General features: G+C 47.6%; 2 protein-coding genes across 6 annotated transcripts in view; both read right to left on the reverse strand.

Moving 5' to 3' along the window:
• Positions 1–4,297, reverse strand: part of LOC149330484 (large neutral amino acids transporter small subunit 2) — a 181,355-nt gene extending 177,058 nt beyond the window's left edge. Inside the window, exon 1 of the mRNA XM_089561063.1 lies at positions 3,733–4,297. Coding sequence (XP_089417189.1) covers positions 3,733–4,040 — 308 coding nt within the window. The 5' untranslated portion in view covers positions 4,041–4,297. The remainder of the gene's footprint in view (positions 1–3,732) is intronic.
• A 9,072-nt stretch (positions 4,298–13,369) lies between these two features.
• Positions 13,370–24,062, reverse strand: part of LOC149330486 (CCR4-NOT transcription complex subunit 2-like) — a 40,428-nt gene continuing 29,735 nt past the window's right edge. For all 5 annotated transcript variants that reach the window (XM_089561065.1, XM_089561067.1, XM_089561064.1 and 2 more), the window contains 3 exons: positions 21,151–21,212; positions 19,855–20,005; positions 13,370–16,187 (listed from right to left, as the gene is read on the reverse strand). In XM_089561065.1, coding sequence (XP_089417191.1) covers positions 15,986–16,187; positions 19,855–20,005; positions 21,151–21,212 — 415 coding nt within the window. In that variant the 3' untranslated portion in view covers positions 13,370–15,985. The remainder of the gene's footprint in view (positions 16,188–19,854; positions 20,006–21,150; positions 21,213–24,062) is intronic.

Here is a 24,062-nt window from a genome sequence, read left to right on the forward strand (position 1 = left end):
TGATTGGTGTCGTCTGGACCGATATGGAGGAATAAAATTTTCGTGGTATGATGGCCACCAACTCTCCGATAAAAGTGAAGGTGCAATGTAGAGCAACCAAGCGGCTAGCCGAGCTGATATGTTTATTTCAGCTTCATTGCGAAAATACACCGCGTTAGAGTACTTTAATCCGAGCTCGATAAGCTTATAACGTGGTCAACTTCAGATCTCATCTCATCACACACTTCTGTTTCTGCTGCTGTGTCCTGCCTATCTAGTTTGTGAAGCAATTTTGTGTTCAGAAATGCGCCAGCTACCGCGCCCTTACATCAGGGATATTGTAACTTGTATCGAGGTGAAATCAGAAACCGAGAAGTGTTATTTCAGGGTATTGCAAGTTGTATGTTGGGCAAATCATGCTTTGCTAAATGTGTTTGTTCGGAGGGTTTTTGTAACCTGTATCCTGATCGGATCGTAATGAGCCAATAAATATTATTTCACAGTATCGAAACCTGTACTTTCGTCAGATGAGATGGACCTCACTAGAAGTGTTCCAGTGTCTACAAATCAGGGTGAACCAAAACACCATCTAACCATAAACACTTGCTCCATATCAGCAAATATATATTTAGTTTTGAAAAGATGACGCCCTTTTGAGAATGTGTAAAAGATAAAACGCAGCGTCACATTACATGTTTTTTGATGGCACTCAATTATGAGTAAGCGTATCCACCGGTCAGTCCGGCCACTTATCGATCGAGCTGTCTTTGCCGTCGGAAACTGTAATGGGCTTGCTCCTTGGAGCGAGCGCAAGTTTTATCGACCCATCCGAAACCTGAATTAGTCATTCCTCGTCGTATATGCATCTGGGCAGCAGCTTCCATATATTCGCGGCACTTTCGGTAATGGACTTGGACGCAGTGCTATTTCATTTCACTTCACTGCGTTTTACCTTGCGGTAAAAGTTCTGGCGGATGTGTGTGTTTATATATAAGCCACGTGTTGGCCTAACGCTCTCTATATTCTTCATTCATATTTTTCTCGCTTCTTCGCGCTTTCTTGCCTTTAATTGTTCCCAAGGTGCTTCGTTGTACACACACTCGAATATTTATACAGTCCAGACTCGTTGTAACGAAACTGTTTATAACGAAATAGCGGATATAACGAAGTAATGACGATTGCCCTTGGAAGCTCGGTCAACACGGGCTATAACGAAGCTACGGCTATAACGGAGTAACTACCGGGCCCCTTCAATTTCGCTACAACGAGGTTTATAACCAGTTGAAACTCGTTATAACGGAATGGCTTATAATGAAATAATGCATATAACGAAGGAATGCCGATTCCCCTTGGAAGTTCGGTCAGCACGGGCTATAACGAAACTACGGCTATAACGAAGTAATCGCCGGGCCTCTTCAACTTCGTTATAGCGAGGTTCAACTGTATTTGAAGTGCATTCGTATAAGCAAGCTATATACAGTGTATATATAGCTGTGAGACTTCCCTTTCAGTGTGTTTTCTGTCTCTGGCATTGCTACGTGTATATTCGCGAGAATTCCTGCAGTATTTGTATTATCGTTCGGTGCCGAATTAAGTTTTTTTTTTTTTTCGAACAGCACCTCACAATCAGCAGAGCCCAAAGGCTTGCACGTAGCTGTTATTACACCTGCTGTTATTACCGTATTTTCCGGTGTATAACACGCACCCTTGTATAAGACGCACCTGCCATATATGCAAGCTGTCACTGAAAAAGTTCGTATATAAGACGCACCCGTGTATAAGACGCACCCCAGTTTACCCAGTTAGGCTAGTGAGGCTTAATTAAACACGCTTGCGCGACTATCGCGAAATGCACCGTACCTGTGAGCAATCCTTAAGCAACGCTAAGTGATCAAAAAAGGCAACACTCACGCCATACCCGTCCACGTTTTAGCAAAAAAAGAAAAAACGATACAGCTCCCCATATGTCCATAACATTTTATTTCCACTTGAAACCTTCGAAGTCTTCATCTTCAGATGCGCTATCAAAAGGTTCACCCATTTCTGGAAGCAACTCGGCTGAAACATGCACTACGTACACGAAGCAAAAAAAGTTGCAAAGGGTGACTAAAAAAGAACGCCGGCTTGTCTTGACAATGGCGAAAAGCACGATTGTCATCATCTTTTGGCGCTTCTCATTACTTTTGCTTGGGGCCTCCGAAACAGCCGCGCGTTTGTGATCCCGGAAGTCGTCATCCCCGCCGTTTGATGATAAAGATCACCTAGAATGTCGCGCACGGCGGTCCCGGTATTGAAGTATTAACCGTGTTACAACCGCGTTATTGGTAGTGATATTTTTTATGTGAAGAAAGCTTGAGCATGAACCGGAGTAATCGATGAACTCGCAAAAAAAAGATGAAAAATTCGCATATAAGACGCACCCTTGTATAAGACGCACCAGAAAGATTTTAGAAAAAAAGCCGCGTCTTATACACCGGAAAATACGGTACACCTGCCGATCCTGCTGGAGTCATAATAGGCCTTTGAGTATGCCGGAACGCAGGCTTCAAAGACGTTTCCTGACAGCAGCGATCTTACCACCTGTCACTCTCGGCTGGCTTTGTGCAAAAAGAAACGTTACGACACTTCAAACGCTCGGAAATGCTGCGGTCGACTCGATACGTAGTCTTCGGGGGACAGACCGCCTTGAAGGCATCTGCAAACATGCCCAGACTGTACGCTGGCCAAGAACAAAAAAAAAAGAGAGAAAGAAAGAAACCAAAATCGCCTCTGGTGACCATTACGGCTGGACGTGACACGAATGCCGCTCCAGATAAGACGACCCCCCCCCTCGCTCGACAACGTTTGCTCAATTCCTGGACACTCGAGGATACGGTGGCAGCTAGCGTGATGAAAGAGAATATCGGCGGAAATTTAGATTACGGAGAGAAGGCCTGGCGGTTTAGAAAGTGAGTTCGGCTGCCAGCCTTGGGGACTTAAATAGTGAGCAACGGTTTTGAACTGTTCTTCAAACATTTCTCGAGCGGCATAAATTATTCTCAACGAGGGACGAGCAAAATGTTTTGACGTGGACAATTTGTCGTGCTCTCCGCGCGAGATGACGCAAGATCGCGGTGCAGAAAATTGCGTTTTCTTTTTTTTTTTTCGTCGTGAAATACTGCCGGCATGCCCTGGGGCGAAAACTGCTAGCTCGGCATCTCCCTTCCTTTCAAAACGTTTTGCAGTGTCGTGAATTCTCTGCTCCTGGCGAAAGAATTAAATACCTCTCACGCGCGTAATTATAGCCCGCTCCAGAATTTTTTTCTTATAAAACTGTCTTTCCCACGTGACAAAAAAAAATTTGCTTATGCTGTCTCGTGAGCGTCGATCAGGCAAAAGAAAATTTTTGGCAATATTGTCAATTCGATTTCATATCACGGATTTCTATACGAGTACAGAACATCGCCCTCTATCTTTGCGTCAATTTATATTCAGTATCCTCTCTCATCTGGTCTCTTAAATACATTGAAACGGTAATATTAGTCTTGCAGAGTGAAAAAAAAAAAGCTTTGCGGCAAGATTTCATTCCGGCTTTAACGGCGCGACTGAAGAGTGATGCGGAGAAGTGCGCTTCACCGGCGCCTTTAGACCCGGCATTGGAGAATGCCGCGTGGTTCGGTGACGATTGTTCTATCCGGGTTTAAGCCACGAACTTAACCAGAGAGTGTGGACTCATGACTCCGGGGAGAAGACATGGGAAATTTTTGTACTCACTTTGTGATCATGCATCCCAGCTCAGCGTAGCAGTAAGCTCCGATCATGGAGAAGACTCCGCACGCCACCCAGACCACGAGGGAGGCTCCAACGCTGCCCGTGTTGGCCAGCACACCTCTCGGCGACACGAAGATTCCCGATCCGATGATGCTTCCGACGATCACTGTGATCCCGTTGAGGAGACTCATCTTGGGCTTCAAGCAGACGACATCGTTGTCACCCCCGGCCCTGTTGTTGGCCGTCTCAGCCCCGGCGGCAGCCCTGGGTTCGGCCTGCGGCACCTCCGAGTACTGCGTTGCCTCGGCCATGTTTCTCACCAAATGGGGATTGATGATCCCGAAATGTCCTTTTTCCTCTCCTGTCCGGTATGTACTACACTGCGGCTAGTGACCCGTAGCAGACGTGCTTCGAGGTCTCGGTCGTCTGCGCCGGTGGACGAACGCGTCGTCTGCTGCCTTCCTCAGGCCGGCGTGTTCTCGGCCTGTATATCCCCGCCGCCTCTTGGGCCCCCGAGTACCTACCCGCTCCGCGACTACGCCACGAATGCGGCAGTGTGGGCCGTGCGCGAAGCCGGCCGGCGAAGCGCGCGGCTTCCCTCCTCCTCGCCACCCGGCTTTCCATTACGCAAGAGAGAGAGAGAGGGTAGAGAGAGAATGAGCGCTTCCCATTTTATGGACCTCTCACTCCTCCCTTTTCCGGCCGCCATCTGCCGCGGAGCGCGAGAGACATATGAGAGAGGAAAGTTCCGAGGAGATAAAGCGTATGGATAGAGCACGGCACCGGCGTCGGGCATGGCAGGAAAGCCAGCCTCCTGGCGTAAGAAGGCATTCTAGGGAGTTATGAGAGTAGCGGAACTCCCCACTTCGATGAGAAGCAAAATATTCTTGCCATAACTGTGGCGCCATCTGTGGATCAAAATGCGAGCTGTTAAAGAATTTGTATAGAAGTCCAACGGGCAGAGGCAACGAATTGTGGAACAAACAATAGCGTGTCCTGAAACTAGATTTCTTAGAATTCAAAAGACAGAGGCTCATGCATCAGCTAGCGATGGCCCTCCACGTTTTCGTGGTCTACCCCGTTATTACGTTTCTAGTAGTAGTGTAGGAACGTTCGTTTGAAAGCCACAAGGTGGCGTGACAATCGGTAAATCTCTATGATTTGAATGAGAAGGCGCGATCGCGATGTGTAGTTCCATAGCTGACATGAGCAAGAAGATTTTAGACTTCCCGTTAGTTTCCTTAATTAATTAAATAATGAGCTTAAATTATAATTTAAGGAGAAGCCGTCACCTGTGGTACACCGCATTTTCACATGTAGCACTGAGCGCCTTATTGTTAGGTTTTCTGTCAGATTGTCTGTTCTAGTTGCTGAGGATTTCAGGCGAATTACAGGAGTGAGTGTGAAACGGAGTTACACCAGACCCAAAGCTCAAAATGACTTCATTGTTTCAAGATTTTAAGAAATGCTAAATCTTTAAGCGACAAAGCTACATCCTGGTCATGCGAGTGTAGAAGGCTCCAAATTAATTCCTCTGAAAATAGGTTGGTTGAAATAAGCAGCAAATCTTTTTTTTAATTTAGACTGATTCGCTAGTTAATTAGCTAAAATTTACTAATGCACTTCTGGATTAGTGCAACCTAGTGATAAGTGAGTTCGTAACTATTAGAATGGGTTCATTCAAAAGGTCATTCGTTAATTTCGTTAATCAGCTAGGTAATGCGTCAATTTTTCAAACAATGGCGGCTATGCAGCCGTTATAGATATCGTCAAGTATTTTTACGCAAAACTCATCTGTACCCTGATTCCGTACTGCCTGCATGACTTCTGAGGTTTCGGCTGAGTCAAATGCTTTCTGGTAATATATGAAGGCTTTATATATGTGGATCGGCCATAATCTGCGCATTTATCCACCACCTGATTGAGCGTGTAAATGTCGTCTACTGTTAAGCAGCCTTTACGAAAGCCTGCCTGATCATTCGGTTGACTTAAGTCTAAGGTTGTCCTGACCCTATTAGCGATTACCTTAGTAAATACCATGTAAAACTCTATGCCTTGTAAGCAACGGACAGAAAGGTCATCGGTCTGTAATTTTTCACGTCCTTGGCGTCCGCTTTCTTGCGTATTAGGACAATGTTAGCGTTCTTCCAAGCTAAAACAAATAACGCCATATGTCATATCGAAAAACTATAGTCTGACATTAGAAAATTCAATTAATGCTGACTGTTAAATGTTACTGTAATGTTAAAAATTAACAAATAACTTTACATGTCGTAAAATCAATATTAGTTCGGCGTTCCAATTAAATATTGTTTCATTATGATCTTCTAAACTTATTATAATAATTGGATCAGAACTGTAAAACAAGTTTACCAATATATTTCGAGCGCTGGGCCCCAAAACATTTCCAACTGTTCTTACAGTAAAGATAAATTTTTTTCAACCAGTAGTAATCTCTTAGATTGTGCCTGCCACAGATTGCATGCAAAGCCTGAACCCCAGGTGGTCGAAATTTCCGGAGCCCTTCACTACGGCGTCTCTCATAGCGTGAGTCGCTTTGAAGCGTTAAACCCCCATAAATTAACCATCACTATTTTATTACGTTAGCGTTAGAAGGGTCTGTGTAAGTGAAAATGACGACCGCCGTCTGTCACGATAGCCAGTGGAAAACAAGTTGACCACCCGAAGGGACGTTTACCGCCTGCCCACCGTGGCAGGTAGCAGCAGTACGCCACGTCGGATATAATGACATTTAACCTCGGATATAACGAAACTAAGTGTACCACCTCGGATATAACGAAATTTTATGTGTTAACTTGCGATATACCGAACCTAAGTATGCCACCTCGGATATAACGAACTTTCGTGTCTGGACTTCGATATAACGAGCCTAAGCATGCCACCTCGGACGAAACGAACTTTCGTGTCTGGACTTCGGATGTAACAAACTTAGTGTGCTGACCTCAAATATAATGAACCTAAGTATGCCACCTCGGATATAACAAACTATAGTGTGTTAACCTCGGATATAACGAAATTTCGTGTGTTAACCTCTGATATACTGAGTTTAAGTATGCCGCCTCGCAAAAAGGAACTTCATGCCTGGTCTTCGGACGTCACGAACGTAATGTGTTGACCTCAAGTATAATGAATCTAAATGCACCACCTCGGATATAACGGACTTTATTCCCTCAACCTCAGATAAAACGAAAGTATGGCTACTCTAGCGCATTCAAATGATCCACTGAGGACCGCCTAAGAGTTTCCTGTTAGAAAGCTTTGCTATTACCCATTCCCAACTACCACTCATGGCACACCCTTCAAAAACGGTAGTTATAAGCTTGGCTCCAAGGCACACACTTTCGAAGAGGAGCGCATGAGTTGCATGTTGTGCTGTATTGTGGAGCTCATGTTTCGCCCTCGCCGCTATTGGTCCCTTGCTTTCCTAGGTTCGACAATGCTGCAATTATGTTTAAGTGTTTAATAAAGGCCTCGGTAAGGATATACCAACGTTTATTTGTACGTTACAGAAACGTTAGCAAAAAAGGACATAGAAACGTTTAGAATACGGTGACCCTATCTGTTTAGGGGCAGGAAGTTCTGGACTGTCATGATTAGAAAACATAGTTTTCAGGTTTAAGGTGGCAGGTTTCAGGAGGCGGCAAGTAAGCTGTGTTTTCATGAACACCTAAGCTGTACCTGAGCCAAACAATGCATTTCTACATGCCCCAAAAAACTTACAATCGCGCTCGAAAGTTGGCGCGCTCTTTTCCGCGGCTTTTTCGTGCTCGCGCCCTCTTTCGCTCCGCATGTGTGCGTATGAAGGTTTTGAAGCTGCTATTCGCGAGATTCTTTCAGATGTCATGCAGCTGCCGTGGTCGCGACCAGTCAGCGGCGTCCAGCTCGAAGGAACTTTCGCGCGTAACGGGTGGGTGGGTCTGAAGCCCCTAGATCTAGGGACTTAAAGATCTAGGGATGCTGAAGTTAAAATTTTGACCAGCGACAACCCCGCTTCTACAAAGCGTGCTTAAAAATTTCTTGATGGAGATATTCCTGAAGCAATGTCCTTTCACCTCCCAGGCGTATCGCAACTTTACTGAACAGTGTTGCAAGACCCCTTTGACGTATATAGACCTTAATTTGCATTCGGGCGTGGAAGGCGCCTTAACGCCTCCTCTCTCGACTGTCGCGAACCGGTCCGTCTTCCACCATGCTAGCGCCGTCTACAAACGATAGTTTATCGAGAATATGGCGACGTCCAGGTCGTCAAGCAGAAACAACGACCACTGAACTGCAAAGCATAATCCAAAAACGACGAGCAGTGGTCGTGTCTGGCTTGCTTGCCGAAATCTGAGGCGCTCCTCCGCTACCTTCACGCACGCCTTCCACATCCGTTCGTGCATCGGCTTCCACATCCGTTCGCGCATCGGCTTCCACATTCGTTCGCGCATCGACTACTATATCCGTTCGCGCATTGGCTTCCACATCCGTTCGTGCATCGACTACTACATCCGCTCGCGCATCGACTACCACATCCGTTCGCGCATCGGCTTCCACATCCGTTCGCGCATCGACTACCACATCCGTTGGCGCATCGACTACTACATCCGTTCGCGCATCGGCTTCCACATCCTTTCGCGCATCGACTTCAACATCCGTTCGCGCATCGACTTCAACATCCGTTCGCGCATCGACTTCAACATCCGTTCACGCATCGACTACCACATCCGTTCGCGCATCGACTTCAACATCCGTTCGCGAATCGACTTCCACGTCCGTTCGCGCATTTGTTAGGGCCATTTTTTTTACACAAGTGTAGCCAATGTATAAGAATTTTATGATACACTTGCTACACCAGTGTAGCCAGTGTAGGTAAAAAAAATGGCCCTGTTGATAGATGGCGTCAATCGCCTGGAGATGGATCTGTAGAAACAATTGAACACCTCATATGATGGTGCCCATCTGGACGTCGATGCAGGCACAGCCACTCTTCCTGAGGTCCTAGGGTTTAAAGATAACAATGGTCATGTAAATAAATCTGCAGTGGAAGTTAGCAAAAAGCGATTGGAGGATTGGTGGCTGAAAAGCAGAGAGGTTACATCAGGTTAGAAGTGTAGGAAACCGTAGTGGAAGAAGCTGGCGAATCTTAATGAAAATTAACAACACAGATGAACAAAAATAAAAAAAGAAAAGCTGATCATGGTGCCACTTGCCACCACTACGTTTCAAAGGGGGTGCTCCTATCCATCCACCCATCCATCCATAGAGTTGCTAACACTAGGACGCGGTCCAGGGCGTCCTGTATTACTCCGCTGGCTAATCGCAACAGTAAACGGAATAAGCTTTTTAATGTTTGACTATATCAAACAGTCCACGTATCAAAATTCTAGAGACCATAATTTTTTTCTTGTGATAAGCTTCTTGTTTAGGTCACAGAAAATGTTTAACATTACTTATTCGTCGTGGAGGAATTCTGTGCGCGAAGGCTGAATGTGGGCGGAGCTTCACTGCAGACTTAATCCGTCCTTAATGCAGTTAACATTACTTCGCGCTCTATCCTGCTTCCGAACGAACATCAACGCGCTGAGCTACAGGAAACCAAACAATTGAATTTTACTAAGGGCCGCACCGAGGGCACAAATACAACTCAAGAACGGAGAGACAAACGCCCCTCAAAGGAGCCCCTAAAGCCAATGGCGTGGACCGATTCTCCCCCTTTCATTGGTCTTCTCAGAAAAGATAAAAAGAACATAAAAGAAAGAGAGAGGGTGCCTGGACCAGCAAAGCTTTGCCAGACTTAAAGGGGTAGAGACATCAAATTCCAAGGTTGTACAAAAGACTGCCATACGTTTCCTTTGTATGTGAGGACCATAAGAGCGAAGTATTAAAGTTAAGGGAGGTCTAGAACATATTTTAATTTCATTTTAAAGTTTGTGAAAATGCTCACTCTTGAAGTCTGAGCCATCGCTAGTGCATCAATGTGACGTAGGAACAGAGAAGAAAACACAAGCAAGTATTTCCTACGTCATTGCACAGTTTTCTGACGTACGGGACCAAGTTTTGCGGTTTCGCGGCCTATCAACCTTGGTTACGAGTGCTCACGAGTCTTTTTTTTTTTTTTCTGCACGCTCGCGAGTGCGATGGTGCTTTACGCCCGGCGTTGCCGCAGGCGATGTCGTTGCCGAAAGATCCACTTTTGCAGAGGCATATTGCCCGTGCTCTAATGTAGGAAGCATTCTCTAGTATCATGGATGTTATGTATTTTCTTGTGCGAACGTGAAGTACGCCGAGCATGCCGGCCGGCCGGCCAGCCTGGATCCCGTCTGCCGGCGTCATAAAAAGGAGCTAAAGTGTGTTCTTGACGTAAATAATAAACCCTGGGATAAGAAATGTGAAAAATGTGTCATTTTTGAGGATCGCTGACGAATACTGAGCTGCTGGCAAAGGTAACGACTGTGATACGAGCAAACTTTTTGCCACAACCGCCTCGCAGCTGCAGCTGGCCCGACGTTGCGGTCCGGCTCGCCTGGCGCCCGCTCGCTTCGCTGCTGAAGACGTCGTGGAGATTTACCATACTATTATTTTATTGTGAGATGATGCTGTTGACAGTAAAGCGATGTGTAGAGTAGGCCTTTTATTATAGCGCAGGCGACTTCCGAAGCGCCGGCCGCTGCGACTTCGATGCGGAAGAGGCTATAGGCCTAGCGACGACCACGGCAACCAGGCAGCAGAAGAGCTCGTCGCCCGGAGCGCCCGCGAGCGATGCCGTTGCCGAAAGCTCGAAACATAAGCAGGCATGCTTTGTCGCTTCTCGAGCAGTCTTTCTGAGGGACTGCTGTACGGCGGCGAAGTGCGACACCGGTTGCGGGCGGAGCTTGGGTAGAGCGGCGCAGCGATGCTCACCGCTCCGTGTCCCTGCTTGCAGTGGGGCGGCAGTTCGTAAGCGACGATCAGTGCGGCGCGTCGGCCAAGTGGCCATATATGGCTTGATGAATGTTGCTGCGCGTGCATTATTTGTCTAAATAATGATTGCACTTCGCGCTCTGAGCTCGCTACTTGTTTTTGGTCGGCGAATGTTTTCGCTCGGCCACCGATATAGGCACGTCGGCCAACGGGTCTCGTTTTGGTCGGCGGCGTTGTCACACTAGGACGACGCTTGGTCGTTGGGGCGTCGTCGTCGTCGTCGGTGCAGTGTGACTGGCTAGTCGGGGAACGACCAGGTTGTCCGACGCGACCGTCGGCGTCGCTGTCGCGTCGACCTCGGGGTCCCGTCGGCCTAGTGTGAACGCGCCTGAACTGCGCGCTGGTCCCAGGCTGCCCTAGTCGTCGCTAGGCCTAGGTGGTCTCGCTTCCGCAGTTGACGGCGCTTTGGAAGTCGACTGTGCTATAATAAAAGGCCTACTCTTCACATCGCTTTAGTGCGAACTCGTCCCATAATAGAAAAGTTCGATTTCCACGACGCCTTCATCAACGGAGCTAGCAGACGAGCAGCGCGCACGAAGAAGCAGCGTCGAGCTGTCGGGATGGGACAACGTCGGCGTGTGGTCGGCGCTGTTGTCGGCAGAGTGTGACACACGGGTCGGCCGACGGCTGCTATCTCGGCGACGCGACGGCGATGCGCTCGTCAGGCGACGACCGGTGCTCGGTCGGCGTCTGCGTAGTGTGACAGACGCGCCGACGGCACGAAAATCGCTGCCGCCGACCATCGCCAGACTGGAATCGGCCGATCGTCGGCGTAGTGTGAACGCGCCTTTACCATTTGACGTTGCCTACACGCTCGGCGTTCGCTGGCACAATCTGAGCTGCGTCGGGCCTGACGCCTGCCTCCTCTTCGGAATCGCTGGCCAGCGGATCAAAAATGAAGTGGTTGTTGGGGTTCGAACCGCGGCGTCTTCTTCCTCGTCTGCGTCATCCCGCGATTCCTCATAATCGGTGTCTTCGCCGAAATAAAACTCTTCTTTCCGACTCGGAGCTGTTCGACTTGCCCTCCGCCCGGCTCTCCGTGTTTACGTGCACCACGTGCGTGTCAAGCAGACGACATGCCTACACGACGTCACGGCTTTCCGGACCCACGTGACAACGCATTGTCTGGTTTTTGACGTCATGAAAGAGCCTGGCAAAACCTGGCAACTACGAACCGAAACCGAAACTGCTGGGTACAAATAATACGATTATTAATTATATAATGCGAGTTCATGCTTCTAAGATGGTGTTCCATGCTCACTGAATCGCTACGCATTATTTACAACCCAGAGATACAACACAAAAATTTGGTGTCTCTACCCCTTTAACGCCAATTCAAGATAAATGAAAAAGAACTAAATGTTCCAAAGAAAAAAAAATAAGCCAAAAAGCAGCACCCCTTGACCGATCCCCTTAAAGAGTCCCTGAAAGAGTATTTGAGGTTAGCTAAAATACGCTTGCATTATGTAGAGTACAGGCCACCGAGTGTTTATGCCGCGCAACGCGTCATGCAGCGCTCATTACGTCAACGACGGAGGGCTATCATTGGTTCGGCGTGACGTCTCTCCCTGACGTGGCCACGGCCCGAAGCACCTTCCCCCCCCCCCCCCCCCCCCCCCCCCCTCCTCCCGCGCGCGTCAGCAGCCGACGGAAGGACCGAGTGGGTGGGGCCGGTAGAGGACGGCCGACATTTCAGCGTGCAAAAGGTGACGAGAGAAACGCGCGAGGATATGCAAAATTCAAATTTTGACTGTAGATACCTGTTTCAACAAAACGCATTGAAAAAATTCTTGCTGGAGGATATTTGTGAAGCGTCGCCCTTCCATCCTAGGCATACCTAGGCATCCTAGGCATACCGAACTTTATTCGGAGCCGCTTTCAGCGCCCCTTAAAGCTGGCTATAGTCAGATACAGCTCAAGAACTAAGCGGCAGATGCCCTTCAAAGGAAGCCCTCCAGCCAATGGTGCCGACCAATTTTCATGGCACCACTGTTAATATGATTAAGGCGGGGTTATTCTCCATACATATGCCACCCCGTGATTACACGTTAGCAGGTTCAAGTGATTCGGTCAAGGGAGAAAGGGGGAGATTGGTTTATTGGGGTTTAACGTCCCAAAGCAACTAAGGCTATGAGGGACGCTGTAGTGGAGGGCTCCGGAAATTTCAACCACCTGGGGTTCTCTAACGTGCACTGACATCGCACAGTACACGGGCCTCTAGAATTTCGCCTCCATCGAAATGCGACTGCCACGGCCGGGATCGAACCCGCGTCTTTTGTGGCAGCAGTAGAGCGCCATAAGCACTGAGCCACCACAGCGGCGCCTGGAAGGTAGAGCAGGTCTCTAAGAAATCATTACCGCACCGAAGCTAAATGTATATACTGACTCAAAGGCCAGAAGCTGCCGTGCCTATTGGGTCAGCAACCCGAGCGCCATAAGCACTGCAGCAAATGAATCGAGGGGGTATAAATATAAGGGTAGCTATTTGGGCGAGTTGGTATCATGACGAAAAGCAGCGCTTGATCAGATAGGTGTCCACTTCTTTTCGTCCTGCCTGATCAAGCGTTACTTTTCGTCAAGGCAGAAATAGCTCTAGAACACGGCTTTTAGAGAAGCGGTAGCTTCTTAGTCAAAACCACAGAACACGAGCATCAAAACAGAAGACAGCACAAAGGTACAGCTTTAGAGATCGTTCTTTATTGACAAGCAACTATGTATCAAGGCCGCTCCTTTGTACATTTTGAAAATAATTAAGGAAGGCTTATGTACATTGAGTTTTTGTCCCATGAGCTACCTTTCAACACTAGGAGCACCGTCGTTTCTTCACTGCTAGGTTGGCTGGTGCCATCTGACTCCGTGACCACATCCATGTGGCCAAACAGTGGCCGCAACACCCTGACTGTACAATGCGCCACCTCCGTTTTTTTTTGGCATGAACAATGAACTGGCCTATCGTTGCATAGACAGCCTCACAGACGCCTCACATATGGCTTTCAACCGGCTGCGATCCGGCCCACAAGCCGCGTCGCAGTCTCGTATCTCACTCTAGGCGCAGACAAGGGCAGCTCGAACAAACATCACCTTTGCAGCAATTAAATTAAAAGACAAAGAAAAGGGTAATAAAAAATAAAGCTGTGTCAACATTACACATGTACATGAGGGAAAACTCTTGTTTTGCAACAAAGCGGCAATACCCAAAGACCGTCAAGGAACATGGTTTTAAAACAAAAACACAACTGCATAAAATGTAGTTTTGAATATTTAGGGCTGTCAGGCAAATCTGTGCCATTTGTAAGCATCAGTTCATTGCAAAGTAAGGAATACGAAGAGAAATATGAAAATATTTGCATGGAATACAGAAAACTAGAGTGCAGACTACTAAGTACACTCGCAGACTTGATTTGTCCCATCACAAACTAAAAAACTGCCACATTTTTTTTTCCACCACACATTTTCAACAGAACACAACAGAACAGCGAGGACTGACCCTGTTTGAAAATGTGGCAGTCTTAGCCCATTCAGCGCCGAAAAAAAAAAGGCATCCTTATCAGTCCTTCAAAACACAGGATACTTAGGAAAAAATGGAAAAAGGTGACAAGTCATAAACCAGTCGCAAGCAACTGTCCCACTTGGTCCTTGTGCAGTCACATTTGTCGCTAGTCATCGGTGTCACGAGCAACACCCAACCACGCGCAGAAGTCGGGTGCCCCTAAAGAAAAAAAAAAAAGGATTTACGCCTCCTCTCAAGCCTCCACAGTACGCCAGAAGCCGAGAGCACTCAATAATCTCAATCCGCCGGATTTCGCAATTCCTGCGGGCGGCAGTGTTTAGTTTTACCGTTTTCCAAGCACACGGGCAAATGTGACTCCTGTGCTATCAGGTTCCGTCTGGAACATTTTCTACCTTTGTCAACTTCACTCCAGGAACCACCCAGATTGTGCCACAAACAAACTGCTTCCATTCCCTGGCAGTGAATGTTGTTCACAAACTGTGTGCTTAGTGATAACAGTAGCATGGCAGGATAAGATGGTTGCCAGGCTGGCTCTCGGAAGCGGTGGACAATGGTGACCCCAAATGAATGCTTTCCATTCCTTCCAGAACGAACAGTGTTGAAGTAAAAGCGAGCCACAGAGAGAATTTATTTACAGGAAAACAGCAGAGAAGTCAGCCAGAGTCAGTGCACTGAACATAGTAAACCCGTGTATAACCACTGTCTAAGCTGCCAACAGTTAGGTGCGTCACAAATCTCAACTCCCACAGAACAGTGACAAGCAAGTCGTCCCAATACAATGCTTTCCAAATGCAACGAACATCGTTTTACAAGCAAGACTTTGCTCGAACAAGGCTGAACAGAATAGCAATGTAACACTTAAATTATTCCTTCACTGTGTTTCAGAATGTTACAGCACATATGCACAGAGTCTATGGAAACGGTTCAGCTTTCAAAAAGGAACGAAATTATCAAAGGCATTTTCCTATATAGTATTCGAATTTCTTATTACCACAGCTTAACACGGGATACAAGCCAGACCAAAACTGCCTTGATCTGGAAAAAAATTAAAACTCCACAAATGCAATACCACGTTTTAAAGATGCACCTAATAAAACAAATCTTTCTCTTCTCACAACAAATGCTTTGTAATGAGTTTAATGAAAGTTAACAAGCTTTAAGTGGTCTGCAGAGTGTGACAGAAAAAGGTCGTCCTGTGGATAAGGATATGGCAAACCAGGTTACGAGCTCATTTTCGTAACCACATGATACGGACGTACCGTGCTGGTACGGCAGTACCCTGATCATGAAGCTTTCCTGCACTGTACAGTTTAAAATGAGTGCCTCTCGTACGCCTGACCCCGCTGAGCACTTGTGAGGAGGAACCCTTTCCCTTTCTGTGATCCATCGAGCTACTCCCTTTCCTGTCCACTTCCTCTCAGCCAGCCAACAGTGCCGCAGTGTCCTCACGGTCCATTTGACGAGACTGATGCAAACACTCTTAGCACAGCAATCAAAGGCAGCCACATGTTCAGGAGACCTAACCACTGCCCCACCACCTGATAACCATTCTCACAGGCTTCGCACTAGCCCACATTTGTTCGTTTTCCCAGTCTGCTCACCATCACAAGGTGGCCCATGTTTTATTCCTCTGACAACCTTGTGAGTTGCAGCGCTATTGAGGCCGGCGCCGCCACTAGCTTTTCGGACAAGTGCTTCACTTTGGCTTTTGCTCGAGTGGCATGGTAGGAGGAGCGCTCGCGGCTGCCGCTGTGGACGTCTGGAGGTGGTGTCGATCGCCGATCAGAGGGGCGGGTACTGCTGTGGCCTGTCTTCCAGCCGGTCGTAGTCGAGGTGGAACTCCTTGGCAACCTTCCGCCAGTTGACTGGGTCGAAGAAGAAGTACGTTCCGCGCTCGTATGTCGACGTCTTCTCCGTCGGCGAGATGCCCGCCCGCGTGATCCAGACTCTCTCGTCTTTGTGGAAGCGCCAGTCCCGATTGTACCTGTGACAACGCGACAAAGGAACGTTGCTCACAGGGGGCTATCACGAGAGGTCTGTCCATGAAACGACCCAGCACAGCATCTAAAACGAGTGGCACGATTATCATCAGACGGCATTCTACCTTGACAATTATCACTGCTGCAAGACTGCGTGACTGAAGTCTTTTCTCAGTTTCAACGCACACAAGATAATAAACTGCAGTGTCCCCTGAAGACACTGTTGACCTTAAAGGCATAAAGAGGACAACTGCATCCGTTTTTCTTTTCTTCATGAAACTCAAATAGCAGGCCCTTTCCTGGCTCTTCTAACACTCTGCATCAAAACAAAATTTCAATGTTGAGAAAAGATTTTTTTTGAATTTGCAACCATGGTGATGATACCCATGAGTTCGCTTCATTCTCCACATTGTGCTTGTGAGACAGAAGCAGCATTAATACTCACATGTGTAATCCTTTTTCTTTTTCATGCAACAAAAAGAATCGACCCATGTCCCTTCAGGCTTAGTTCTGAACATGGATTGTAAGGCATACAGCTGACCGGTTTTTCGGACTCCAATAATCTAGACTTGGATGACATATATCAGGCTTTACAAAGGAACCGTCACACACCCGACAGGAACGTGTACATACATGTCTGTAGACAGAGTTTCATGAGCATCGCTCACAGAGCTACGTACAAGTAACCTCAGACATGCGTGCCTGGCTGCGTTGAACGATACAAAAGAAGTTAAAAAGACCGTAATGGTCTTAGAGGAGAGTTGTAACACATGACACACGGCTCACTTGTACGAGTGCGTTCCCCTCCTAAGGTACACAGCACTGCTGGCATGGGCTGTTCCAGCTATCAGTGAGCACATGCTGTTGGATCTACCACCAGGCACTCCACACCTGCTCAGTGTTGTGTTGCCACTCTTGACCAGACATTTGAAGTCTCGTAAGAACAGCTGGAGACAGACCTTCATTTGAACGCTTGACGCGCAGCTGCCGCACTGGTATAGTCCTTGAGTGTCCTTCATCTCCCCAAAAACACACCTCTCAGTTACGAGAAACGCCAGTGGAGAAGAACATGTTGGTTCTTTCAACACACAGTACACAATAAACAGGTGCTTTTGCTTTTCCTCTCCATAAAAATGCAGGCCATGTATTCTACCCATGAAATAGAACTAGCTCATTAAAACAAAAAAGTCACTGTTATGGCTTCGAGGACATAATAATGCTCAGACATCGCGAGCAGTAAAAAGATGACTGATTAAAACTACGGACGTAATGTAAAATTTATTTGTGCATGCATAGTACCCTATTAATTTGGCTCTCGATCCTCAGGGCTATCCGGACAAGATCACCGTTCAAAAAGCCGAGTGGGTGAACCTGCCACATCTTTTCTTTTTGCATTTACCGAATCAATTTTTTCGAGTGGTATTGTGATTGGAGTGCCTCTGCCGACCACTCCTTTACTTGAGTAGCTCAGTGAGCAACCCCTTGAGCTGCTGTGGGAACGAGCTCAGGCTTTGAGTCTCGCACTCGGGCTTTAGAATGCGGCCCGTGCAGTGCTCAATTTTCAATAGCCGAGTGATGGCTATGACGTCAAAGGTCAGCTTAGGTCAACTGCTATATAATCATTACTCCTTCATTCGTTGTGATTCCAGCAGTTGAGACAGGTTGGCTTTAGTGCCGTAGTGAATTAAAACAATGAAGCAGCAATTATACTGCAGTTTCTTTTGTGCATGACGTCAAAGGTAGATATATACTGACCTTTGATGCCATACAATCGTTGGGTTGTTAAAACCGAAGCCATAACAGGCAAGAGAAGAAATTCGACTGTAAATTGTTTAGCGGTCATAGGCGAATGCCACATGGTGATCCCTGTATAGTATATGAAGTCTAACGTATCATTATAAAGAAAACTCTATTCTCTGAAAAAGCAGCCTCTTTGTTATTAGCAAGTCATAATCCAATGATCTTGGCCAGCTTCAATTTGTCCCCACAGGTCCTTTTAATACCTGTGCTACGCGGGTGCTTCAAATGACAACTGAATGTCATTCAAATCAACTGCCGGTCCTGTGCTGCCAAACGAGGTCTGTCAATTCAAATGCCATTCGAGTCGAAAAGAGTACAGCGGAGACGAGAGATTGGAATTTCAAATGCCAATGAAATGCGAATTCACGTACCCTCGTCTGTAGTGTTTTTCATGTCTTCATCTGGAAAACAAAAATTACGAGCAAGTAAGCTCCTTAAGTGCAGTGACTGTGTGGTATTACGAGTAGACAATGACGACGAAGGAGGCAAAAGCACGAGTGCGGCGGCTGCAAATCGAGGCACCGTCCCTCGTTCCCTTCCACTCGCGGTAAACTCCGGGGGCATCAGCCGCGGCCCCTCCTACAGCACTGTCAGAGTACGTTATTGGCAAGAGCACATGGTTGAAAACCTGTTGGCAGGAAAGGCGTTGGAAGTTTTTAGAGAGTCAACACAGCACGTGCCAGGATGCTCGTATGCTCAGCACATGCCAAGCAGCACATGTAATCGGCCCAATATTGACAACATATTGGCAAAGACCGATCCTACAAAGGACCAGAGTGAAACCATTCATTACAGTTGCCGACCGATTTTACGGACTCGGCGGGACCCGGAAAAAACTTTTCTGTAAAAAAACGGCTTTCAAAATCACAAAAATCACCGCTCCCTATGTTCCGCCTGCAAGCGATAGTATTAGACTCTATCTTCTTGAGTCATAGCCGTGCTTTCCTCATGCCTGCACCCTATCACATCATGATACCAGATAGTGCGACGCGGCCGCGGTCATGCCGCGAATGAATGCACTCGCTGCGCGAAGCAAGAACAGTCAGTTTGCATGGGGCAATGACGTTTGCAAAGACCGAGAGGTAACCCATGGGTAACCCGCGGAGAGACGCGAGCGCCTCCGAATGCAGTCCCCCCCCCCCCCCCCCCCCCTCCCTCCGCCTACTGCGTTTGCTGCACAGCACCGCGGGGTGCGTCGTCCAAGCAGCGGCGGACGCTGCAGCTGTCCCGCTGTACCGTTTTCAACGCGATCGCGTGCCCTTTGTAGGCCATCTCGATGGCAGTAGAAAGCATCTCATTATCTCGAATGGCAACCATGGAGAACAAATAGCCAAGCCTATCTAAGCCGGCCCGATTGTGCCCGTGAGCCGATTCCGTTAAAATCCAGGATGGCGCCTTTCACGGTGGCGGCAAACGGGTTGCTAGTGACAGCGATGACCACTCGCATCTATATTAGGCCGAAATAACAAACTTCCGGTTGAAAAACGATCACCACCATATATTGTTGGCGTCTATTTTAGTCCGAAAATTCGAACTTTTAGACTCCGCAAAGTCCGAAATATCCGTCGTGAAAATGTACATGTTCCTATGAGGTGCGCGACGGTTCCTCAGCGAAGTCCGAAATATCGTGCTAGTCCAAATTATTGGAGTCCGAAATATCGGTCGGCTACTGTAGCAATATTGGGCCGTGCCACGATGCTCGTATTACTGCAGTAGCACACGCAATCGGCCCAATATTGGCAATGCATTGGCTGGTCCGACGAAGGACCAGAGTGAAACCATCCATTTGCAATATTGGGCCAATTACCTGTGCTGCTCGGGATATCAACGGCACATCAACTTCCGGAAAGGGGACAGAGGCAGGGGACTCACAGTTCTGCGGCGGAGAGCAGCTGTAAGAGGTCGCCCCCAAACATGTAGAAGATGAAGAAGAGCAGGTCCTCGCCGTAGCGGTTCAACTTAATGCCCGCCAGCTTGTCCCGGATGCTCTGGTTGATGATGTACTCGGAGGGAACATGGTAGTCTGCGGCAACAAAGGCGGGCAATCAAGAGGTGCCTTTGAGGATTACTCGCAACGCGCTCAAGGCAATGTCATTTCTCAGCACTTTGTTTTCTTATTAACATAGCTACGGTCATACGCAACGCACTCGAGGTGATGTCATTTCTCAGCACTTTGTTTTCTTATTAACATAGCTATGGTCATACAGAAGCATCATCCAGGGGCTTTCGTGACTCAGCAAGATGGCGAACTAAATGTACCACAACCAAGTCGCACAAATTACTGCACATTTCAACGAGGAGGTCTTGTAAAGAATAAAAACAAAGGAGCATTAGAAATGAGTACAGAAATTTCTAGAAAAACAGAGTACAGTAAAAGCTCGTTAATTCAACCCCTGTTAATCCGGAAATTTGAATGATTAGAACTGCCGGCTCATTCTTGGCCAACGCCCATACAAGTCTATGGCATCAAATGCTCGCCAATTCAGACCTCGCACAGTTTAATTCGAATGGGCTCCCAAGGGAGGCTGTGTCCAGGTACGACTGGCGCGGCGAAAAAGCCCAACTCAAAACTCGAGTTCCATGCTGGTTCCATGCACCCAAATCGGTGTGGTCCTGCTTCAAAGGTCTCTTGAGTATGCACGCTACACAGCACTGATGGAAACGTGAAAAACAGTCACTGCAACATTGTTTTCATCTCAAAAACAGGCTGCCATTGCCCACTCTTTCACTCAGTAAATTTTTCCGTGATGGAAGCAATTCACAGCTATTTTGAGGTCATTCGATATTTAAAACTTTCGGATGATTCGAACACTTTTCCCGGTCCCTTGAAGTTCGAATTAACAAGCTTTAACTGTACTGGTGGTGATGAATGAACATACTGCTCGTGACTCTGGAAACAATTCCACTAATGAGGACCACAGACTAGACACAGTGGGCCCCAACAAAATATGCAAACACAAATCCATATTTATTCATATTTTATTTGGTGAGTGGTCTTCTTCCCAACCCGTTATCTTCTGCTGTGGGCCTTAAAAAGAGATTCTCAAAAAGAAGATGCCCCTTTCGCTAGAATCACCAAGGCTCTTTTTCTGTTCTAACCTATTCTGCAGCTGCAGAAAATTTGGTGGACCTACCACTGCTGCGTACGATGTCATCAAAAGCACTCACCGATGTCTTGTGGCCTGCAAGGCTGCTCCGCCCAGGGACCTCCAAACACGGGGTATAAATTTCTGCAGAAAAAGAACAAACAAACAAAAAAACAACGTGGTTCTTACCCTGCAGCAGTAGTTAAAATGCTAGAGACCACTGCGGTGAGCCGCATTGGGAGAATGCGAAAGCATCAACGCGCTTATACTCTTTCGACGTCTGAGGCTGTTTTGGCATCCTCCCATTACCCCCACCTTTCCTTAACCCAGTTTATTTTGGGACTGCTCGTACTGCACCTGTTTACTGCAGGCTTTGCCCTGCAGTGGGTGTAGCGAGGCTGATGATGATGATGTTTCACAACACAGCCAGCCATTTATTAAGAGTAGACGGGGGAAGGAACAAGTAGGAAATGAACAGACAAATACACCTCATGCATGAATCCCCACAAACACGGACTATCATAGGCATTAGAAGACACAGTGATACTCACTAAAACATGAACTAAGGTTATTTGCAGCAATGCCCGCATTATTGGGTGTGTAGTGTCTCGGAAAAACATGAAACGTGAAACCACCTGTAGAGCACACAGGTGGACTAAACCGAGGCCACCAGTGCTCACAGGCACGGGAAAGGTTATCACGCCTTGTTTCAAAAGACGAACCCCACACAAAAGTTGCGAAAACTCTGTGGAAACGCTGGATATAAAGTCTTGTGCAATGAATAATTCGCAGTACATAATAGATTTTACCGGCGAGAAACAGATGGCATGTGGTCGCCCTGCCAAAAATCGAGAATCCATGGGGCACAAAAGTCTCAGCATAGCGCTGAATAGTTGCCACGTGGTCTTTCCAGTAATGTGCACTGTGCCTATAGGCATTCAAAGGAACACCAAGGTACTTTGGTGGTGTATGCGTCCATTGTATACCAGCATATTCGGCAGGTGTCGTTCCTCATGTACCAAGCCGGAGACAACGACTCTTAAAACGATTAATTCGAACTCCTGACACTGAACCAAAGCCTTCCGTTAAACGAATAACCTCAGCGATGCTTGGGGTATAGACCAGAATTTTGAGCCTCTCCTGGGCGCGGCCATTTTGCACCGACTGGCGCGCCGCGGTGCGGGCGTTTCTTTGGGGACTGCGGGGCTGCGGCAGTTCTGCGGCCGCGCCTGTATATAGCCGCGCTTCGGGCGCTAAAAAAACATTGTCGAGCATACTTCCGCTGCGTGGCTGTGTTGCACGAAGTATTTACGTTATCAAAGCGATAACATTGACGCGTTTTAATGACATTTAGTTTGACATTCAAGTTAATTGTGCCGGCGCTTAGAACGCGCTCGTGCTTATATCGAATTCCGTCTTAGTGCTCCACCGCAAAGAAACTTTTTGTTCAATATCAAGCATTAGGTGTGCGGCTAGCATGCAGTTCCAATTCCCATGCACTCTTATTCCTTCCTGCCGGCCGGCCATAAAGCCCCCCCTCCACAAACAGGGCTTTCTTGTCGCCGCGCCAGTTTATCAACAAATTACCGCTGTGAGCTCAGCTGAGTCGCAGCGCCAACAGAAAACAAATTTTGTCATGGTTTATGCACCCTGGTGCATAAAAACGTACTTTCGCTTATTTTATCAAAGCTTGAATAGATATGAGCAGCTAATCCAGCTTTCACTAGTTCTGAGGTCCGAAGTCGCGTTATTTTATTCAGGAGCTCTCGCCGTGTGTGAGAGCGTTGCGTAGTCGTTTGGCTAAGTGTGGAAAATGTAATGAAATCGCGCATAGTATTTTCTTACGAATAAGGTAGATACCGCACCGCGGCGGTGGCTCAGTGGTTATGGCTCTCGGCTCTGGCCCAAAAGACGCGGGGTCGATCCCGGCCGCGGCGGCCGAATTTGGATGGAGGCGAAATTCTAGAGGCCCGTGTACTGTGCGATGTCAGTGCACGTTAAAGAACCCCAGGTGGTCGAAATTTCCGGAGCCCTTCACTACGGCGTCCCTCATAGCCTGAGTCGCTTTGGGACGTAAAACATTAATAAACCAAACCAAACTAGTGTAGGTATACCAACAGCAGAAAGATACTATAGATAAACCTTTACCCCCCAGATCCCTCTGACATGCGTGCGGAAAAAGCAGCTGAAATCGGTAGCGGTCGTGCTTACAATCCTGTGCATGAAATGTGTTTAATGGGAACAAGAGCAAGCTCAGCGCAAGGATGCCGAACACGTACTGGTGATCGAAAACACGCGCTCCGTCGGGACAACCTTCAGTCTGCAGCTCGCCCATCCAGTTACTACTCCACTGAATCAAATCAATTGATCTACAATCTGATGCATAAAAGTATCATAGAAGATATCGCACGTAAAAGGCGACAACAAACTACACGACAGCGCAGAAATCTGCTTAGAAGTGCCGGTTTCTAGTCCGTACACTACCTGGCCGACTACCCTCGAATGTCACGTTAACGAGTAACTGCGCACAAGATAACCGCAGTACTGTCTGAAAGAGGGAAAATTTGAGTAGTGACGCACAGCACACACCCTCATACGTTAGCTGATGGAGCACAACAACGGCAGAAGCGAACCCGTAAACATGCGTTCTACGTGCGGCGCCGGCGCGACCCGCAGTCCCTCGGGCCGCGCGCGCCGACAGATGGCGACTGGTGTCGAGAGTAGGAGCGCGCCCGCAGCCAGCGTGCGAGGGTAAAAAAATCTGGTCTATTGAAACGGTCAAAAAATGCGAAAATTTAGATTTTTCAAGACTGGCATATTCAGGTTCAGTATTAATATGAAGTACCTACCAGCAAAGTTTCAAGGTTTACTTTGACCTTCAACTACTAAAAAATTTGTATGTTTGACACCTCTGAAGCGCTAAAATGGCGAAGCCAAGCCAAGCAAGGTTCCTCACCACATGACAACCCTTGAGGCTTCCTGAAGCTCAAGAGA

The sequence above is a fragment of the Amblyomma mixtum genome, chromosome 9 (assembly GCF_055824585.1).
Source record: "Amblyomma mixtum isolate Tamu chromosome 9, ASM5582458v1, whole genome shotgun sequence".
In the NCBI taxonomy this organism is placed as follows: domain Eukaryota; kingdom Metazoa; phylum Arthropoda; class Arachnida; order Ixodida; family Ixodidae; genus Amblyomma; species Amblyomma mixtum.